Here is a 19,219-nt window from a genome sequence, read left to right as displayed (position 1 = left end):
CTCACACTTAAGTTTAGTATCAAATAAATGTTTGTTTTCTTTTTGACTGACAGGCTATAAACTATAATTACTACTATTCGCTGAATGCATGGTTGCTGTTGTGTCCCTGGTGGCTGTGCTTTGATTGGTCAATGGGTTGCATACCCCTCATTAAATCCGTCAGTGACTGGAGGATAATTGCACTAGCAGCACTTTGGTTCTGCCTAATTGGCCTGATATGCCAAGCTCTGTGCTCAGAAGACAGCTATAAGAGAAGGTAAGAGACAGCGATGAATTTTAAATGGCTGGACAACTTGAGTACAGTATTATTTTGTTAAATCCAGTACTGATAATTTTAACAATTCAGTGGAACCAGTGTCTAGCAAATGCAGTTCAAATAAATATTTATAGCTGTCATTACAATTTTATCCCAATTTGGGTCCATCACTGTACACTGACTAGTGGGAAACACTTGGAGGGGGAAATATGGATGGCTGCTTTATTCTTCTCCTGAAATGGCACTGTAGGTGGTAAGAAGTAATCTGTGTTCAGAGCAGAGCAGTGTGTTGTTGACATCACTTTTTCTAAGTCATCATCTCTTTTAATCCCCTCTCTTAATAATGAAAAGGAGAGATGTGCCTTGACAGGAGGTACAAATGCTAGTCACACAATTAATAAATAAAATACTGACCCGCTGTATCTACTGAAGAAATAATTTGTACTTTACCAAAAGAAACTAAAAATATATTTATATTGTTAACTATGCTGTCTCACTTGAGGATTTCAGCTTAATTTTTGTTAGCTTTTTTCTGTTTCCTTGGATTTTATGTATAATTAATTCTCAGCTCCTTCACATTTTTTAGCAGCTCAGTCACAATGAGATCATCCTTTTTTTTCGAAGTACTGAATGTTTCCATTTTCTTTCTGAGGTATTCTGTAACTTCATTTCTTTGCTTGTCTCTTCAAAGACTAACCTTCCTTTTCTTTATTTCTGTACTGATTTGTAATTTGTACAACTGAAATCATTTTGGAGAGGAGTTGAATCTTGTTATAAGTGTCATTGTATTCTCTAGGAAAAAAAAATGAAGCCAATATTGCTGAACCATTTTTTAGTAAAAAGTAAAAACCAAGTAGTGAAGGCCATGGACACTGAGAGGGGAGAAAAGAAAACTAACGAGTTCCTTACTGTAGGTTTGTTGTATACATTACAGTATAGAGATTTAGTTGCAATAGATTTGAGTGCACAACAACCATGCCCATGGCCTGACACAGATGTGGTGTTCATTAATCCTTCGTAAGGATCCTTTCTGTAAGGTACCTTGTCTCAGTTTTCTCAGTTGTCTAAGTTCTCTGTCTTCCTTAGTTACCTGCTGAGGGTTGCTCATTCCTGATATAGATACCTAAAGCAAGGACGATGAAATGCCTCTCTCCACTGACTGTGGAAGGAGTGTAGATGTAGACTGTATGTGGTTAAACACAATTCTATTCTATTAATCTTGTTGTTAGGGGGAGGAAAAAAAAAAAAAAAAAAAACAGTGCTCTCAGTTGGAAACATATCTAAGTTATTTCTTTAAGTGACCTGATATATTTTTCCCTTTTTTATGGTCTTACTAGTTCCAAAACCAGACAGGTAGCTTTCATCATTAGCTCTCTTACCTGTATATTTTAAATAGATATTACATAATTAATACTTAATGGGATTATTTTGCAGTTTTGAAGCATGAAGTTTGCTTTTCTGGTAATTATAGCTAAGGTTTTAAAAGTGCATAATAGAGTGAAGTGTCAAAATCTTACTGAAGCCTAATCTGACTTTTTAATGTGGTTCCCAAATGCTGCTTTTGAATGCCCTGCTCCATTTGCACTTTTTTCCTAGTTTTTTTAAAATAAATATTGTATGTTAAATGAAAAATTTTTATTAAGCTTTATGGCTAATCTGATAATCTTGTTTCTTGTTTGCAGAATTCTTACACTGGGACTTGGATTTCTTATTATCCCTTTTCTTCCTGCAAGCAACCTGTTCTTCCGTGTAGGATTTGTTGTTGCAGAGAGAGTCATCTACCTCCCCAGTATTGGCTATTGCATTCTGTTTACATATGGATTTAGTCTCTTGAGTAAGCAAGCCAAGAAAAAGGTACCATCAAAACAGTCAGCAAAGCTGATGATGAAGTGCTTCAATTGAGTGATTTGATTCTTAACTTGTCTCTCTTTCGTTAAGAAAATTCTTGCTGTGGCAGTACTTGGAATCTTACTGATGAACATTATGCGCTGTGCACTCCGCAGCAGTCAGTGGAGGTCAGAAGAACAGCTTTTTAGGAGTGCACTGTCTGTATGCCCTCTCAATGCAAAAGTAAGTCCGTTTTAACCTTTTTTCTTTCTTTGTGTTTTTAAAAAATGCTTTGAATTTTGAAATGAAGGCAGTCTTATGTGTAGTCAGTGTGTTGTGGGTATAGTAGACCTCACAATTTTCACTGGGCCAGGAGTATGACATTATCAGACACCTTAAATGATGGTATTAACTCAATTGAAATAGCAGACAGCAAAAATTACAGTTTAGTATTATCTTCAGTTGTAATTCAGAACTTGGGGAATGGGGATGGGAAGGGAGAAAAGAAGGGGGACTATGCTTCAGGAAAGGGCATTTAGTCAAATCATGTGTCAAAAAAATCTCTTAAAAGAATTGATTATACAATTGCAGGTTATTACAGCAAAATATCTGAGAGAGTTTAGGTTGCAGTGTTCTCATCTAAATAATTTCTATACTGTGATTTTTAGAATCCTTCCAGTGGTATATATAACCAACACAGCTAAGGCAGAAAGAAACATTATCTGTGTGTCTGCAAGACAGAATAAAATCTTTGCTCCTGCTTCTTCTCTTTTACAGTGGCTGAATGAGCTAGGCTTCAGACACAGACATTAAGGAAAACTGCAATATTCCTTTCAGGACTTAGTGAGAGAAAAAGGCTGGGGTGGGATTGATGTTTCATTGCACTGAATGAACATCAGTGTTTGGCATAGTAGACTGAATCTAGCCTGCCTGCAGAGGTGAGCTCTGCAGCAGTTCTTAAATAGCTGAGGCTGGGATCTATTGGACTATACCACATAGCCTTGATGTTGTCTGAATTTTAGAACAGACTATCTTCAGTAAGCCTCGGAATGGAATCCACAGCTTGTTAATAACAACACATGGATGTTTTGCAAAATTAGATTTCTGTAGTCTAAAGTTGAATATAGAAAATACAGATCAAGATACAGAATTTAAACAGATACCTGTGAATGCTGAACTTTGTGAAGAGAATGACAAATTTAGCATCTACTGGAATACAAATGTGCAGAGGTGATATCTAAAAAGCATTGATGGTCAATATTTACAACATAGTTATGTCTTAAAACAATTTTGGATTTTGATACATAGGAAAAGAGCTATTGTATTTTACAGTGGCAGTGGTAAGTAACCATCCTCTCTTCTATTATGACTTCAGTATATCTTCTCTGCTGAATGACAAGTACATACTGTAAATGGACCAAATGCAGTCTGCTTTTTTTTGTGTGTAGTTCTATCCATCTGCTATGGTACGAGTGCTTTAGACAGATCTACACTCTTTGCCTCTGCTCCAAGGTCCTTGGACAGCAGCCATGTCTGGCTGGGAAGCTGTGTAGCTGTGTTTGCACAGTGCTGTGCTTGAGCCGATAAGCTGTGTGCAAGCTACTGAACTAATGCAGCTGGTTCAAAGCCAATGAGTGTACAGGGAAAACGAGCTTGTGTTTGTCAACACTAGGCTATGTAGACATGCCTGGGCTGTATTGATACTAGTGACAGCTTGCACAAATAGCAAGCATGAGGATGTGAACAGGAAGGTTTTTATAGACTCACATTCCAGACTTCTTTAATGAGTAACTTTGAAGTTGCAGTATTAGGGAACTTGACTAGCCAAGAACAATAGAGAACCCATTTGTAAGAGCCAGTCTCTTTTTTTTTCATAACGGATTAGCTACATCTAGTCAATTTTAGCGAAGATAAATGTAAAAGTTGGAACTAGGTTCTATTTTAGTCTTCTGTTGTTGTCAAGAAATTGCAGACTTCCTTTAAAACTAGTTCCACAGCACTCTTCATTGGCCCCTTTATTTCAGTGGCAGAATGATTCAGACCAAAAGGTGGAATGCAGATGATAACATTTCTATTTTTCTCAGAACATCTTTGATTTATGTTAAGTGGTCATGCTTTAATTCCATTTTGTAGCAGGGTTCCAAAATCTCCACGTGTCTCCCAAATACCAATGAGACCTGCAGCTTTTTTAGTACAGCTCTTCTCAGTTCCAAATTGTCTGTATGCGAGCAGTGTAAGGTAAATTTAACATAATTCTAAGTAACAAGTAGTTACAATATTGCCTTCCTTAGTTTCACACTCACATTCCTTAAACATCTCTCTTAGACAGAGATATGGAAACCACAATAAATCAAATTCTCTGGCATAGTAGCAAATCTACCCCTTGAGTGATGGACGTATCTGGCTCAAGAAGGTGAAATTAATGATAGACATGGCCCAGTAATTTTGATATGTATTGGAAGTAATCAGGTACCATAATGAGGATGCAAAGATTTTTGATTTATTTTTTAAAGTTCACAACACAGAAAAGTATATGTTATCTATTTTAAATGTATGTATGCATAATGCATTTATTTATTTGCGAGAAAGAGAAAGAAGAATGTTAGAGCTATGTCCAGGAGTAGGTCGCTCTTGGTCCTGTGTTTAAGTTGGGTTGAAAGATTCGTAGACTGAAGCAGTATATACATATGGCAGTATTTTGCCTAGACAAGCAGGAGGTGCAGGTATATATATTTAATATCGCCACATTTTTTCATACAGTATAGATTCATGGAATTCCTTGAGCTCAGTGGAATGGACTAGTGTGAGTTAGAACCAGGCCAGTCTTGTCTCTAACTAAAGCAAATTTTGTAAACAGTTACATAAACTCTTTTCTGATGGTGACATGTTACAGGTAGTTCATCAATTTCAAATAATTCAGTGCGAGTGGCTTAGGAAAGACTCAATGGATTTAATTGAGTCTTTTCATTGATGCCAGTGTGTTGCAAGCTAATCCATAAGTGCTTTGCTGAAGAACTAGAATATCTGATTACAGGCTATGATAAAACCCCAACTGCAGTTCGAGCATATCAGATTACTGGCTTGGTATTCATCCCCTTAGGTTTACACATCTACATCTGAGCAAGTCAGGTTTCCTTTATATCTGGAGAGGAGAAACTGTCCCTTTTATCACGTGGTTTGTCATCATTCTTGAGCTACTTGACTGATGCAGGGCAGAAGGACTGCACCTTGTTCTGTGTATTTCTCTCCACTGAAAGGTCTCAGAACTACCTCAGTTGTGTATACATAAGGTTGTGAGATTTTGCCCTTGTCCTAGTGCCATTCACTATCTCTAGACATCATTGTATTGCTTCTCACTCTCTGATGTTGTTATATGCTGTTCTCTTTCAATTTTAAAGAATATTCCTGTCCTGAAGATGCTCATCTCACTGGTGTTTTCTGCAATAAGTTACTATTCAAAATGCCAAGTTGCTTTTTCTTGTTTTCTGGAAAGCTGTGACAGTTTTTAAGAATTCACAGACAGTGCCTATTTTTGATGACTACTTTTAATTGATTATATAAATAAAGATGCAATAATGTAATGAAATATATGGAAAATAGCAGCCACAGTGACTGACCATTTTTTTTTCTGTAGATTTTGAAATAACTTAAATGATTGTAAATTGTTAACAGTCTGTACATAGTCTGTACATTCTATTTAGTACTAGGTTTGGTTTTTTTTTCCCTTTGCAGCGTGTACTTTAATAAACTTGTTGGGTTTTTGTTGTTGTTGTTGTTTTTTAATTCACTTAAGTAACAACATTTCTGTAATACTTAGCAAGGGAGTTATGGCATTCTGAACAGAATGCGCTGCTAACTAGTCTGCCTTGAGATACTAAGGGTGGTGAGCATAGGAAGTTCTGTACCAATATACGAAGGAACTTCTTCACAGTGAGGGTGACAGAGCACTGGAACAGGCTGTGCAGGGAAGTTGTGGAGTCTCCTCTGGAGATATTCAAGACCTGCCTGGACACCAACCTGTGCAGCCTGCTGTAGGGGGCCTGCTTTAGGAGGAGGGGTTGGACTCGGTGATCTCCAGAGGTCCCTTCCAGCCCCTACAATTCTGTAATTCTGTAGCTTTGTTCCTGATGCTTCATGCAAACTGTTTTTATCACGGGGACAAGTTTGTCAAAGACAATCTATTCTCATAGTGAAAATGAACAACAGATTTTTTTAAGGCTATTTTCTCTATTTTTCTTAAAAAGCCTTCTAAAACTTCTTTGCATCACAATTGATGGCCTTTTAAGGTTTTATGAAGCAGATCTAGAGAGAACTTCCTTTAGATATTGAGAATTCTATGTTGGATGTTAAAAGGGGTTTATCTTTTGAAAAGGATACCTTAAATGCTGTCAGTTATATTTTTAGAGGTTAACTGGTGTTTTGTTGCATGGATAACGTCTTAGATGTCATGATATGAGTATATGAGTATATGTGCTTTGTATATGAGTATAGTAATGCAGAAGAACCCTTAGAAGATACTAGCTGCACAAACAAAGAGATCAAAAAAAAAGAAAGAAAGCATTGTTTTATTTAGAAGACATAATTTCTGTAGCAGAGGAAAGAGAAGAGTGTTTGATGGAAGAAAAGCTAGCATTGAACAGAAGCATCTGTGTGTTTCTGTACAAATTTTGACATCTGTGAGCTGCTTCCATCCTTTTCAGCAAATGTTCATGTTTGTTGAAAAGGTGATTATAAGCAGTGAGGAAGAGAGAATAAAATAGTCGATAATCAGTGCTCCAGCTGAGCACTACATGTATTTCCTAGATGATACTGCATTTCAATTTCTTCCTATACTGGTTTGAGGCAGGAAATAGGGCGGGGATGGAACAAGAAATTAGTTTGATATTAATGATGATTTTGTACAGGGAAAATGGGTTCTTTTTTTTCTTTTTTTCTATCTCATTTTAATGTGTATGCACATTTGAACACTTGAGTAAGTGTAAGTAAGAGTTCAAGCATCATGTGTGTCTAACAATAATACACAGTGCTTTTATTTTCTTATAATGACATCTTAGACCCATTGAGGTATTAAGGGCTGACAAACACAGAGCATGGTGCTAGGCCATGATGCCACGCTTATGTTAACTTCAAACATGGCTGTCTGTTGAAATCACGTCACTTTTCTCATGGGGCATTTTTAGTATATCACTCTTTCTTAATGGTCTTTGCTGCAGAGAATGCCATGTTGTTATGCATCTCTGAGAAATGTTCATTTTAGAGCTATTACTGTAATGTAATTACCTGTTTAAGTTTGATAAAGGAGCAAGTGGGCATAATGTAATATGTCATTTTCAGTTAATGTCTATCTTTAGTGCTCGTTTAGTAATGAAATGGTATGTCTGTTCTTAAATGTTTCATCAGGAAAGGAAAATCCTCTCCCAGGTTGGCATGGGTGGTATCTGTTAAAGCCAGTGAACCATGTCTCTGGAGATTAAATTTAAAGCATCGTACTGACCTGCCACTTGTGGGTATGTGGGAAGTGTCTGTCCCTGTGTTGTATAGATAGGAATTGTAGGAGAGATCAGAGAGAACTACAGCTCTGTGCTTAGCAGAGGGCATACAGGTTGTTTGTAAACCTGGTTGAGGTGAGTAGGGCAAAAGGCTGACCTTGACATCTCTAATTCCCAGGGAAGTGAGAGACGTGACCGTATAACTAGAATAACCTGCACCCTTCCAATGGTTCTGTATGCTTAGAAACAATTCCTGATTCTGTTCTTAAGATAAAGATTTCATTGCATGTTTATCGCCTGCAAATTTGCTTTGAAGCTGTTTTGTTGTTGGAAGTTTATGGTGGTCTGAGGGTTTCCTTTGGTTTGCTTACTGTAGTTTTTCTTCTCTTACTTTCTTCTTTGTCACCATATAGAGAGGAGCTAAGGTTACAATTTCTCCTGAAGGGAACTGGGAAACATGTACAACAAGGAACTCTTAATATTCTGGAAAACTGTCGAAACATTGTTCCTTTTACACAGAAACACTATCTGAGGATAGAAGAAATCATGGAGAGAAAAAAAAAAAAAAAAAAAAAAAACAGATTGTTTTAATAAGCAGTAGTTTATTTAAATAGCTTTGTTATCTGTTTTAATACTGTAATAGAACATTCTAATTCAGTTCACAAAACGTGCACTTAATGTTTCGTTTGACATTCTGACTTGAAAGAATTGATATCTTTTGGCTTTCTGCAAGCTAAATAATCCTATTTACATGAGAAGAATATGCTTTTCGCTGCTCTTTTAGATAGAAATGGACTACAGGGAGTTCTACACTGTAAGAAACTGAGGCAAAAATAGAGTCTGAAAGTGAAATGCTGACTGACTCCTAACACAAGACAACTGAAACATATGTTTCTAAGACTGAGTGGGTGGTGTACACAGTTGTTGTTTTTTTTCTCATATGCTCTGTCTTCCGTCTTTAATCAAATTCCTTCTTGCAGTAATGCTTATGATGTCTTCAAAATGAGCAGCGTGAAGAAAAAGACATTTGTAAAACTTTAGAGAAAGAAACTGAATCTGGTTAGCATAGCCTTAGTTGGCTTCCTTTATTTCTTTCTGTTTTGCTAAAAGTTATCTTTTATCTGGAAGTGCAGCAAAGTTTAATTACCTAAATATCTCTGAATAGATTTTGAATCTGTAAACTTCATTGCATGTATAATCAAAGCCATCCAGTTTCCTAAGAATGCTGTTATAATGTGCTGAAAAATTTCTTGAAGAGATGCAAATAACACTCACTCCTGGGCAACATCTTTAGGGTGTATTATTTTACTTTAATGACCCTTTGAAAGCTATGCTATTTTTTTTTTTATCACAGTGAATTGACTTTTATAAATGTCTGTGCCTTGATATAAACGTCCCATCCTGTTGCTTGTTAGGAGTAGACCTTGTCATATTTTTTCTGAATGTATGAAGGAAATGTCTGAATATTTTATTTTTTTTTCCTTGGAAGCCGTGCTAGAACTGCTTTTATGAGTTGCTGAATCTGTGTGCTGTTTTATATCTTACAGCCTGAGGAGCTGCTTCTGTGAATGCTTAGTAAGCCTCACAGCATTTTTTACTATCTTTAAAACCAATGAAACTACATTTTTTCACTTATTTTAGAAAGCATGAAATATGATTTTAACTTGATTTGTTGGTGGCATGGTACTGTATAGTTGCAGTCATGTAGAAATGGTATTCGACAACAAAATGCTGTAACAATTGAGTTCAAACATAACTGTGTGTGCTGGATCAGTGGGACCCAGGTGTTGTGCCAAACACAGTGGGAATTTAAACTTTGGACACATGAGACAAAAATCCTTTTCTGAATGTTTAGGGTGAATTAGAGCTACCTAAATTTATTGCATACTATCATTATGTATTTCAATCAAAATAATTTCTGCATAGTGTTCTTTAAAGAGATTTAAATAAGATTTTTGTGGTGTGAAAATAATGATATTGTATAACTTTGTTTTAGATGTGGTATATACATTTTGATTTCAAATAGTAAGGTAATTTAAAGCATGAATTCTGATCGAGTTGCAGAGAAGTCTATTTTCAGCAGTTAGTGTTCACAATACTTTTATTTCTAAACTTGAGTATTCCCTTGACCACGTAATGTAGTTTTCTGGCAGTAGACTTAAAATAGGATTTGAAATGAATATCCTGAAATTCCTATCGAATCCTTATCATAAATCCAAATCATAGGGATTTGCTCTGTAGTTATCCCAAAACTCTAGACCTTTCCCTTATTTTCAACTGCATATAACAGGAAGGGTCTCCAACATGCTGTCAAGGTTTGTTTGTTTGTTTTTTTGTTTCAGAAATGCTGTTTGGTATGCGTTGTTAAAGTGAAACAAAAATAGTTGGGTCTTTTGAGTGGTGAGAAATGGTTGTTATTCAGTTTATATCAAATTTCTCTTGGCTTACAGTGAGGTAAAAGCAAAGTTTAATCAACGCTTAGTGTTGTAGTTTATCTTCTACTGTGGTGGATTTGAATGAGTCAGAATTATTCATCTGACAAATAATAGAAATGGAGGGTAAGAGGTCTCCATGTCGAGAGTCTTATGGACAGTGTGATGAGGTTATTTACAAGATCAGGAAGTGAATAATCTTTCTTAACTAGCTAGACCAGGTAAGCCGATTTATTTATTCCTAAGATTTTGGTTTTTTACAGCTTTCATTCCATATATTGTCCAACCTGGAGAATCCACCTACCACAAAAAATCAGCAGTTATCGACATAAGTACTGACTGTATCTATTTGGATCTGTATTTATTTGTACCTATTAATAACTTTTAGCAACACAAATCCATAAAATATGTGACTACAGCATCTGCTAAAATGTTCATCTGTGTTTTCAGGTACACTACAACGTTGGCAAAAACCTGGCTGACAAAGGAAATCAAAGTGCTGCAATCAAATACTACAGAGAAGCTGTAAGGTATTAAAAATTTGCTGTTTTATTGAACTATCCTGAGATTGCTTTAATGTTTAACCAGGAGAAAATGCTTTGGTATTCATTTTCATGCTCTGCAGAGATGAAGGGCTAACAATTTGCATACGGAAATATGTCTCATACATAATAATAATCTCTTCAATTTTAAATTTTAGGCTGAACCCTAAATACGTACATGCCATGAACAACCTTGGAAATATTCTGAAGGAAAGAAATGAACTCCAAGAAGCAGAAGAGTTGCTGTCCTTAGCTGTACAAATACAGTATGTTTAGAACAATGCTAACCAGTGTTTTTCACTGGCTAAGCAGAAATGGCATACAATGGGGTCTTCTGTTCTAGACACTCAATTATCATCACTCCCTCTTTTTTGTTTCTTTTTTTCTTTTTTCCAATTTACGCAGACCTGATTTTGCTGCTGCATGGATGAATCTGGGAATAGTACAGAACAGCTTAAGGAGGTTTGAAGAGGCAGAGCAAAGCTACTGGACAGCAATTAAACACAGAAAAAAGTACCCAGATTGTTACTACAATTTAGGGCGGTTGGTAAGTATTTTTGAATACACGCTCACTATTAGAGTGGTTTGAATAAATGATCAGTATTAGCATGGTTTGCATGTGCATATAATTCTGCACTATTTTTAAATGCTTATAGTTATTCTAGTTTATTTGTTGTGTACTTCAGAGTGATTTCCTATTTTCAGTGCTTTTCCTATAATTCCATGTCAGATTTGGTAATGCTACTTTTCCTTATAGAGATGTCTAAACAAATATGTAGATTGCGATCTCTTTTTCTTAAGAGATAATTTTAATAATTTCTCAGTATTAGACTGTTTTACATAGATGCAGTTTGTTTTGTATTTCAACAGATTGTTAGGCAGTGGAACCACACAAAAAATAAAAAAGCTTAGATTCCTGGAAATATTTATAGTAAATGTTTACTTATTCTCTTGTATGGAGTTCTAAACTACATGCTGGTTTTCATCCCTTTCCTAGTGGTACAAACATAATTGAGGGCAAGCCTGGCTATCAGAGAAAGAGCAGCATGGAACTGTGATGTTAATATATACCAGTCTGTCTTCTATACTACTCTAGTGCTCTTTTTATGTTTCTTATTTTTGTTTATAAGAGCAAGCTCTACTAGAATGATATGAGAAGGGCTAATAACTGTTTAGTACCTTTAGTCCATAATAGGAAAGTAAATCAGGGTGAAATTACTGGAGTTTTCTTTCTTTTTAGTATGCGGATTTGAATCGCCATATAGATGCATTGAATGCTTGGAGGAATGCTACAGTTCTGAAACCAGAGCATAGTTTGGCTTGGAACAATATGATTATATTGCTTGATAACACAGGTATATGTCCATTTGAATATTTTAATGAATAATTCAGTGTCTTGCTAAACTCAGAGCTTGATCTGTATTTACCCAAAAGGAGTTCTACTCCTTCTGCAGCTATCAAGCTACTCTTCATAAATATTAGAATACCATCTAACTCACTGGTTATAGAGCATAATTTAAAATCCAGCCCATAAACTGAATTTCTGATCCTTGTTTGAAATGCCATCAGTGTGCAGGCATGTGTGTATTATAGACCAAACTTCAGAAGTTTGGGACCTGTGTTTTTGTCCTTTTTAAGGTGTCATTTGTTCAAAACAAAATGGAGGTTTTCTGTTATTTCCTTCTATAGGACTTTGCATTTCTTTTTGTTGTGTCTGAGATACCTGGTTTTCTTTAAAAATGCATGTAATCAGCTATTCACAAAATACGTGTGCTTACAGCATGAAAAGTAGCTAGTAAGGCTGTGCTAAAAGATGCTTTCTCTTTTTCCACTGTGTGGGCTCCCAGGCAATCTAGCTCAAGCAGAGGCAGTTGGAAGAGAGGCCCTGGAGTTAATACCTAATGATCATTCCCTTATGTTTTCTCTGGCAAATGTACTGGGGAAATCACAAAAATATAAGGTAGGTAACTAGATCTTTCTCTGTTTCGTTTTTGTTGTGGTTTTTCTTTTCTGTTTCTGTAGAAACTAAGGAGGTCATTGTGGACTGTGGGCTTAAATAATCAGGATTCAACACCCATTTCTGTCAGAATTATGATGTGATTCTGGCCTAAATTCATCCGACCTTATTTTTGATGCCGGTGTTTGGAACTTTGTTGCCCTAACCTGCATAACTGGTCAGTGATGAGAAATGTGCTCTTAAGCACACTAGAGGGCATTTATATTCCTTTTCTGTCTATGGAGAAAAACCTTCTGCCTAAAGGCTTTGGTACAGGGTCTAAAATTAGATGTGATATACTTGCCCTTGTGCTCTTTGTATGTAAAGGAAAGCAATATTTACCATTACTTGATATGAATTCTAACCTCTTTACCTCAGAAACTAAAATGAAAGTCTTCTAAAATGAAGATACTACAGATTCTCTAATCCTGGATTGAAGATAGGATACCTGGATAATCCCAGAATATTATGAGAAATTCATACACTTTTTCTTGGATACAATTGGCCAGCTAAGCAGTGGTACTTCAAAATTAACTACTCATATTTACGAGTAGTGAATGTAATGCAGCTGGGGACAGAACTATTTTCCTAAAGAAAGTGTATGAGCATCCGAAGACTACATCACATATAGCTAATATATTCATTTGCTTTAATGGACTCTGTAGGCACTAATGTATGTAAGCAATAACAAGATTTTGGTAGTCCTGAGGAAAAAAAAGATGTCATTTGCTGAACCATGAGTTTTGGGGGTTTTGATGGCTTTTTGATACATTGTAATGTTAATAGTGCAGAAGGAACAGCCTCGGCGTAAGAGAAGAAAGATTTTATGATGTTAAACTTCTTAGAATTTTTTATTTTTTATTTTTTTTCACCAATTACTGTGTCTGAATTCCACAGTCGTAGTCAGCTGTAGAGTGATGACTTGTCCACATGTGAAGCCAAGGCCTGTGACAGCCCAACACTTTTGTTTGTGTTGATGGTGCTGTTATACATCACATGACTGTTGCTCTAGACTGGCTGTTTCATTTTTTGTATATTCTATTATTCCTCTCTTTCTACCTCGAAGCTGTCATAAAATATGTTCTCAGGTTACTTTAACTATGTTCTTGAAGAATACAAATTAACACCCAGAATGTATAAGGAGTAACGGTATGGAGGAGTTAATTGCTAGTATTACTTAGATGAATCATGAGTGTGAAAGAACAGGATTGTACAGTTATTTAACAAGGGTAATATGCAGCCTGACAGAATAAAAAATGTTTATAATGAAGTAAGCAGAAAAAAATATGTGGAAAACTTGCTAGGAAACATTCTTTGGGTGTAGAAGAAAGAAGTTTGCCTTAGAAAATTAAAAAGGAGGTAATGCTGTCCAGTTCTGAGAGGTCATTATGCTGCAGGGGAATGCATTGGGCAACGTGGGAATAGTTGTAGAGGAAAATAAAGCTCTCAAGCCAGAATCCTGAATAAAGCAAAAGAGCCTAGGAAAGAAATCAGAGAGCCAGTGAGAGTTTTAATATTTCATTAGGGAGCAGTAGGTTTGTGTAGAGCAAATGATAAAGCCTAACTTGAGGTTGATTGGTTATAACAGGAAGAGCAAATTAAGGGAATTGGAAAGTGGACTTAGTTAGAAAAGGAGATAATGAACAGCAGCAGCTGTATTTTGCATGGCCTGGAAAAAGGAGATAGAGCATGTTTGTTTGTTTTTTAAGTGGGAGAAAAAATGTTGATTAAAAAAAGTATGGGAAATTGATTTCTTGCCCGCCCCCTCAACATGTAAAAACAGAGAGAAAAGGACGGTTCTTTAAGGATATTTATTGAGTTGGGAGGAGTGAGGAAGACGTGGGATAGAAGCTGTCAAGGTGATGGAGGTAACTGGCAGAGGGCTGCCTGGCTGCATCTGTTTTGTTGTATAACCTCAGGCATTTCATTTATTTGCTTTTTATGTTTCTGTGTAAAAGTTGATGCTACACTGGCTCTGTTGCCATAAAATAAGATTTGTTTTGGGGTGGGTTTTGTTCTTTTGACGTTTTATTTATGGTTGGTTGGTTGCTTTTGGGTAGTTATTTTAAAAGGCACTGAGTCAAAAAGATTTTATTATGTTTTCAGAGATTCCCTTCAAATAATTTGGATGTTTTCCTTTGGTTTTAAGTGCATTTTGATTTTCAGCAGGAGATGAATTTCCCAAGCAACCCCCAAAAAGTCCTCCAACCCTTTAAGATTTGTTTGTATCTATTCATGAATGATTTATTATTCCAGAAACAAAAGCGCATAAAAGATTACCTGTTGTGGAGTTGTTGTGTTTTGTTGTTGGTTTTTGTTTGTTTGTTTGTTTTTAATTAACATCTGTTATACCAGTATAGACTTCTCACTTAAATACTTGTTCTTGTTGCAATGGACAAAGAATTAAGCTATCTTTTAGTTCTTTGAAAATATATATGCCGTGTTTTTGTTATGTATACATCCACATTTTTTTCTGTAAGTAGTACAACAAATTAGAAACATTCAGCATTTTTTTCTTATATTTGAAATGAAGCCAGACTACAGCTCTGTACTGTGGGCTTGGCAGCAGATGGAATGCAGTGTGGTTTCCCGAAGCCTTCACTATATGCAGCGTGCAAGTTTCCTGACAACGCTTAATTTAAAGATTTGGCAAGACAGAGTAATTTGAAGTATCACCGGATGTACTGGAATGTATATTTACTCTATACATCTGCAATAATATGAAAGTGATTCACCTCCAATAGTCTTTAATGAGACAGTATGCTTCTACTAACTGCTGAGTAAAGCAGTGGCGATGAAAATGTTTTCAGTGTGTGGTTGAAGATGTATGGTAATGAGAGTTAGCTCTGATCGTGTATTTCAGTGTATTTTCTTGGAACACATTGCACATATTGCCCTATCTTATTTCAGCAGTGAAAACAGTAAGCCTTATCTACTTCTCCTTTGTGTAGATGACAACATTTAGCCATAAAAGTGAATTAACTGGACAGCATATCTTTCAGAGTGTTGTTACTCTGCTTGATGAAGAAAGCACAGATTTACTTAATTACTTAACTGAAATACTAGAATTTGCAGTGGAAAAAACCACAAGCTGTAGGATTTCTGACTACTACACGCTTTGAAGGGCCATTCTGTTGTTGACGTATAGGTTTGTGTGGCTATATGTAAAAAGATTATCTTGCAACACCACAGGATCTGCCAAAGGTTTGAGCATTGGGATATTTCTCAGGTGACTCAGTTAGAATCATAGGACAATTTTTTCACACAGAGGGTGGTGACGCACTAGAACAGGTTGCCCAGGGATGTTGTGGGTGCCCCATCCCTGCAGACATTAGAAGTCAGGTCAGGCTGGATGGATGTGGCTCTGGGCAGCCTGGTCTAATGGTTTGCACAACCCTGCACCATAGCAGGTTGGGTTGAAACTAGATAATCGTTTTTGTCCTTTTCACCCAGGACATTCTGTGATTCTGTGATTAACAATTTTGAATGGAAGGGACATCTAGAGTCATCCAGTCCAATCCCTGACCAAACCAGGGACAGTGGCCAGTTGAGTCTTGAATATCTTTAAAACCTCTCCAGGCAACACCTTCCAGTGCTTGACCACCTTCGTGGTTAAAAAACAAACATACAAACAGAAAAGGTGTTTCCTTTTATCTAAATGAAATTTCACATTAATTTTCTTTGTCTCTTGTCCTGTTGTGAGAATAGTCTGGCTCCATTTCTTGTGCGTTCTCTGCCCAGGTAGTTGTGGATAGCAATAAGGTCTCCCATTCATCTTCTCTTCTGAACGGTGGAGGGAGCCAGAGGAGATACTGAGTCCTGCACCTGGGAGGAACAAATTCAAGCACCAGTACATGCTGTGGGCCACCCAGCTAGAAAGAAGTTCTGCAGAAAAGGACAGGGGGATCCTGGTGGACACCGAGTTGAGCATGGAGCAAGCAGAGTGTCCTTGTGGCAAAGAAGGCTGAGAATGTCCTGAGTTGCATTAGGCAAAGTATTGCTAGCAAGTCAAGGGAGGTGATCCTTTCCCACTGTTCAATACTGGGAGGCCACACCTGAGTACTGTGCCGAGTTCTGGACTAACCAATACAAGGGGGACGTGAACATAGTGGAGAGAGTTTGACAAAAGTCCATGAAGGTGATTAAGGGACTGGAGCATCTCTAATTTAAGGAAAGACTAAGAGATGGAACTGCTCAACCCAGAGGAGAGGGGACTCAGAGGAGATCTCATCAGTATCTATAAATACTCAAAGGGAGGGTGCACAGAGGATGGAGCCACGCTCTTTTTAGTGGTGCCCAGTGCCAGAAGAACATGCAAGGATCATAAGCTGGAGGTCCCTCTGAGCACTAGGCAGTGCTTGCATGCTGTATGGGTGACAAGAGAACTGGCACAGGTTGCCCACAGAGGCAGTGCAGTCTCCTCCTTGGAGATCTCCAAAAGCCATCTGCCTGGGGACTTGGGGACCCTGCTCTGAGTGGTGCTGGTGGAACAGGGGTTGGGCCACAGGGACCAAACCAACTGCAGAGATCGTATGATTCCTGCCATTCTATTTCTCCATTCAGTCCAGATCTGAGTGATAGCCTTCCCTCCCAGTGTACTGACCACTTCCTTCAATTAGGTGCTGCTTCTGAAAAGTTTCTGATAATGCATTATCATTATCACCCAAATCATTAACAAAGTATTAAAACATTGTGAGTCTCAGAGGCCAATATATCTTGGCACTTTAATAGTCAGCATATGAGGATGCTAGAGCATCTGCTTATGCCTGGGAAAAGCAATGCCAAAACTTGCACATACCTTAGGCAAGTTTGTGCCTTAAGGCAGAAGACTACTACATGGAGGAAATTTTGTCTCTAGATGTTTTGCACTGAAAATAAATGAGCAACTTTCCCTAAAAGAGCATAGCACAGAATCTATGTGAAATTGCGTCTTCTGAAAATATCTAAACTTGCATGTGGGTAAATACGGATTGAGGGGTGTCTTTCTAAACTTCTTCAGGAAATATGTTCTGTGTCTATATCAGCAGTTAGTATGGTAAAGCAAAAATGTTGAATTGTGAAATTAATGTAGCAAAAGTTGCACCTCTGAATATTTGGTGAGAGTTCAGCTTTTCTAAGAAGTACTCAGACATCAACAGTTCTGAGAGCTCACATACTGCATCTTGGTATATGGAAAAAATAGCTTGCAAGAAATGTGAAGAATGCTTCACTTGGTTTGATTTTTAAATGACAGACACTCAGTTATTCTTCATTAAGAACCATCTTGAAACATCTGTTTGAAAGAGTTTTACTGGAATGCTTGCATTTTAAATGGTAAAAAATTGTGTTAAAGGGGAAGATGTCTAAAAGCAGTTTTCTCAGATACTGTACTATATTATGCTTGCCTTAACTGAAACTTTAGCAAGTGATGTAATTAAACCACTTTTACAGACTTCACTAATGATAAATAGCTCCCAGTTAAAATAATGTGAAGCTGCAAAATCTCGGCACATATTTGTGCCATTGTTACTTTTCTTTCCAGAGGCTACAGCCATTTTAACTACAGGATTATGCAAGCTTAGATTATACATATTGTGGAATCACATAGATATAGTTGGTGTTTGAGATCTCCTTCAATTACAATTTTGAGTATATTTTGCTTTATTTTACATACTGCAAGTGTCGACTGCTCTGTTGACTTGTTCTTCTAAATTATTCAGGAATCTGAAGCTTTGTTCCTCAAGGCAATTAAAGCCAATCCAAATGCTGCCAGTTATCATGGTAATCTAGGTAAGAGATTTTCTAACTCTCCTCAGCTGTATTGTTTGTTTGCTTCATATTCATGGTGGTTTAAAAGAAAAAGCAATCTTTGGAGCCTTCTTCCTGCTGAGCAGATGCTATTTGACTTCCTGGTAAAACTGCCAGCCAGTGAAGAACAGGGCACTAACCCAGAGAAGCTGTCACATGATATGACAGATCAAGAGGGCTTCACAATCCAGCCCAGAGGTAGCTGCACTTCAGTGGCTGCAAATTGGTTCGTTTATGCTATGCTTATAACCCACAATGGAGCTCACCAGATAAGAGCTGCCATTTGTGGCTATAGCATAATTCATTCCATCAGTCCCATTCCAGTTCTGCTCCCAGGCTTTGCTCCTGCATTTGGCAACAGAACAAGCAGCTACTGTGCCACCAGCCAGTGAGAGACCCTCACTGGAAACAAATGCTTTAATGTTGTTTTCCAAGTCGCTGGCAAGACTGCACATTATTAAACAATATTGCTAATGAAATCCCTTATTGATGTTCCAGCTGTGCTTTATCATCGCTGGGGAAATCTTGACTTAGCAAAGAAGCACTATGAAGTCTCTCTGAAGCTTGATCCTATGGCACCTGGGACCAAGGAAAACTACAATCTCTTAAGAAGAAAATTGGAGCAATTGCAAAGGAAAGGCGGTGCCTGATATTTCTTTTCAGGTTGTCCATGCATGCCCTTTACTATTAGTGTTACGTGGTTACTCCTGACCATGTAAAGGATTCAGTCATCGTTTCTCAAAAAGAACACCAGCAATGCACACTTGGATGTCCAGTTATGCCCTCCTGCAGATTCTAACATTTCAGCTGGAGTTTGGAGATCTTTTTATTTTTACTCTTGAACTGCATTTTGAAGTTCCTTAGAACACTTTTGTAGGTATACGAAGGCA

The 19,219-nt window shown here is 37.2% G+C and overlaps 1 protein-coding gene across 1 annotated transcript in view; it reads left to right on the top strand.

The window, feature by feature from the left end:
* TMTC4 (transmembrane O-mannosyltransferase targeting cadherins 4) overlaps positions 1 to 18,979 on the top strand; it is a gene marked incomplete at its 3' end in the record, with an annotated part of 50,368 nt that extends 31,389 nt beyond the window's left edge. Inside the window, exons 8-17 of the mRNA XM_079540275.1 lie at positions 54 to 256; positions 1,939 to 2,110; positions 2,195 to 2,326; positions 10,455 to 10,534; positions 10,705 to 10,812; positions 10,952 to 11,093; positions 11,787 to 11,901; positions 12,394 to 12,506; positions 18,242 to 18,311; positions 18,828 to 18,979. Of these exons, the coding sequence (XP_079396401.1) occupies positions 54 to 256; positions 1,939 to 2,110; positions 2,195 to 2,326; positions 10,455 to 10,534; positions 10,705 to 10,812; positions 10,952 to 11,093; positions 11,787 to 11,901; positions 12,394 to 12,506; positions 18,242 to 18,311; positions 18,828 to 18,979 (1,287 nt within the window). The remainder of the gene's footprint in view (positions 1 to 53; positions 257 to 1,938; positions 2,111 to 2,194; positions 2,327 to 10,454; positions 10,535 to 10,704; positions 10,813 to 10,951; positions 11,094 to 11,786; positions 11,902 to 12,393; positions 12,507 to 18,241; positions 18,312 to 18,827) is intronic.
* Between the last annotated feature and the right edge of the window lie 240 nt (positions 18,980 to 19,219).

The sequence above is a fragment of the Tetrao urogallus genome (assembly GCF_951394365.1).
Source record: "Tetrao urogallus genome assembly, chromosome: 1".
NCBI classification, from domain to species: Eukaryota; Metazoa; Chordata; class Aves; order Galliformes; family Phasianidae; genus Tetrao; species Tetrao urogallus.
This window is presented reverse-complemented; position numbering and strand designations above follow the sequence as displayed.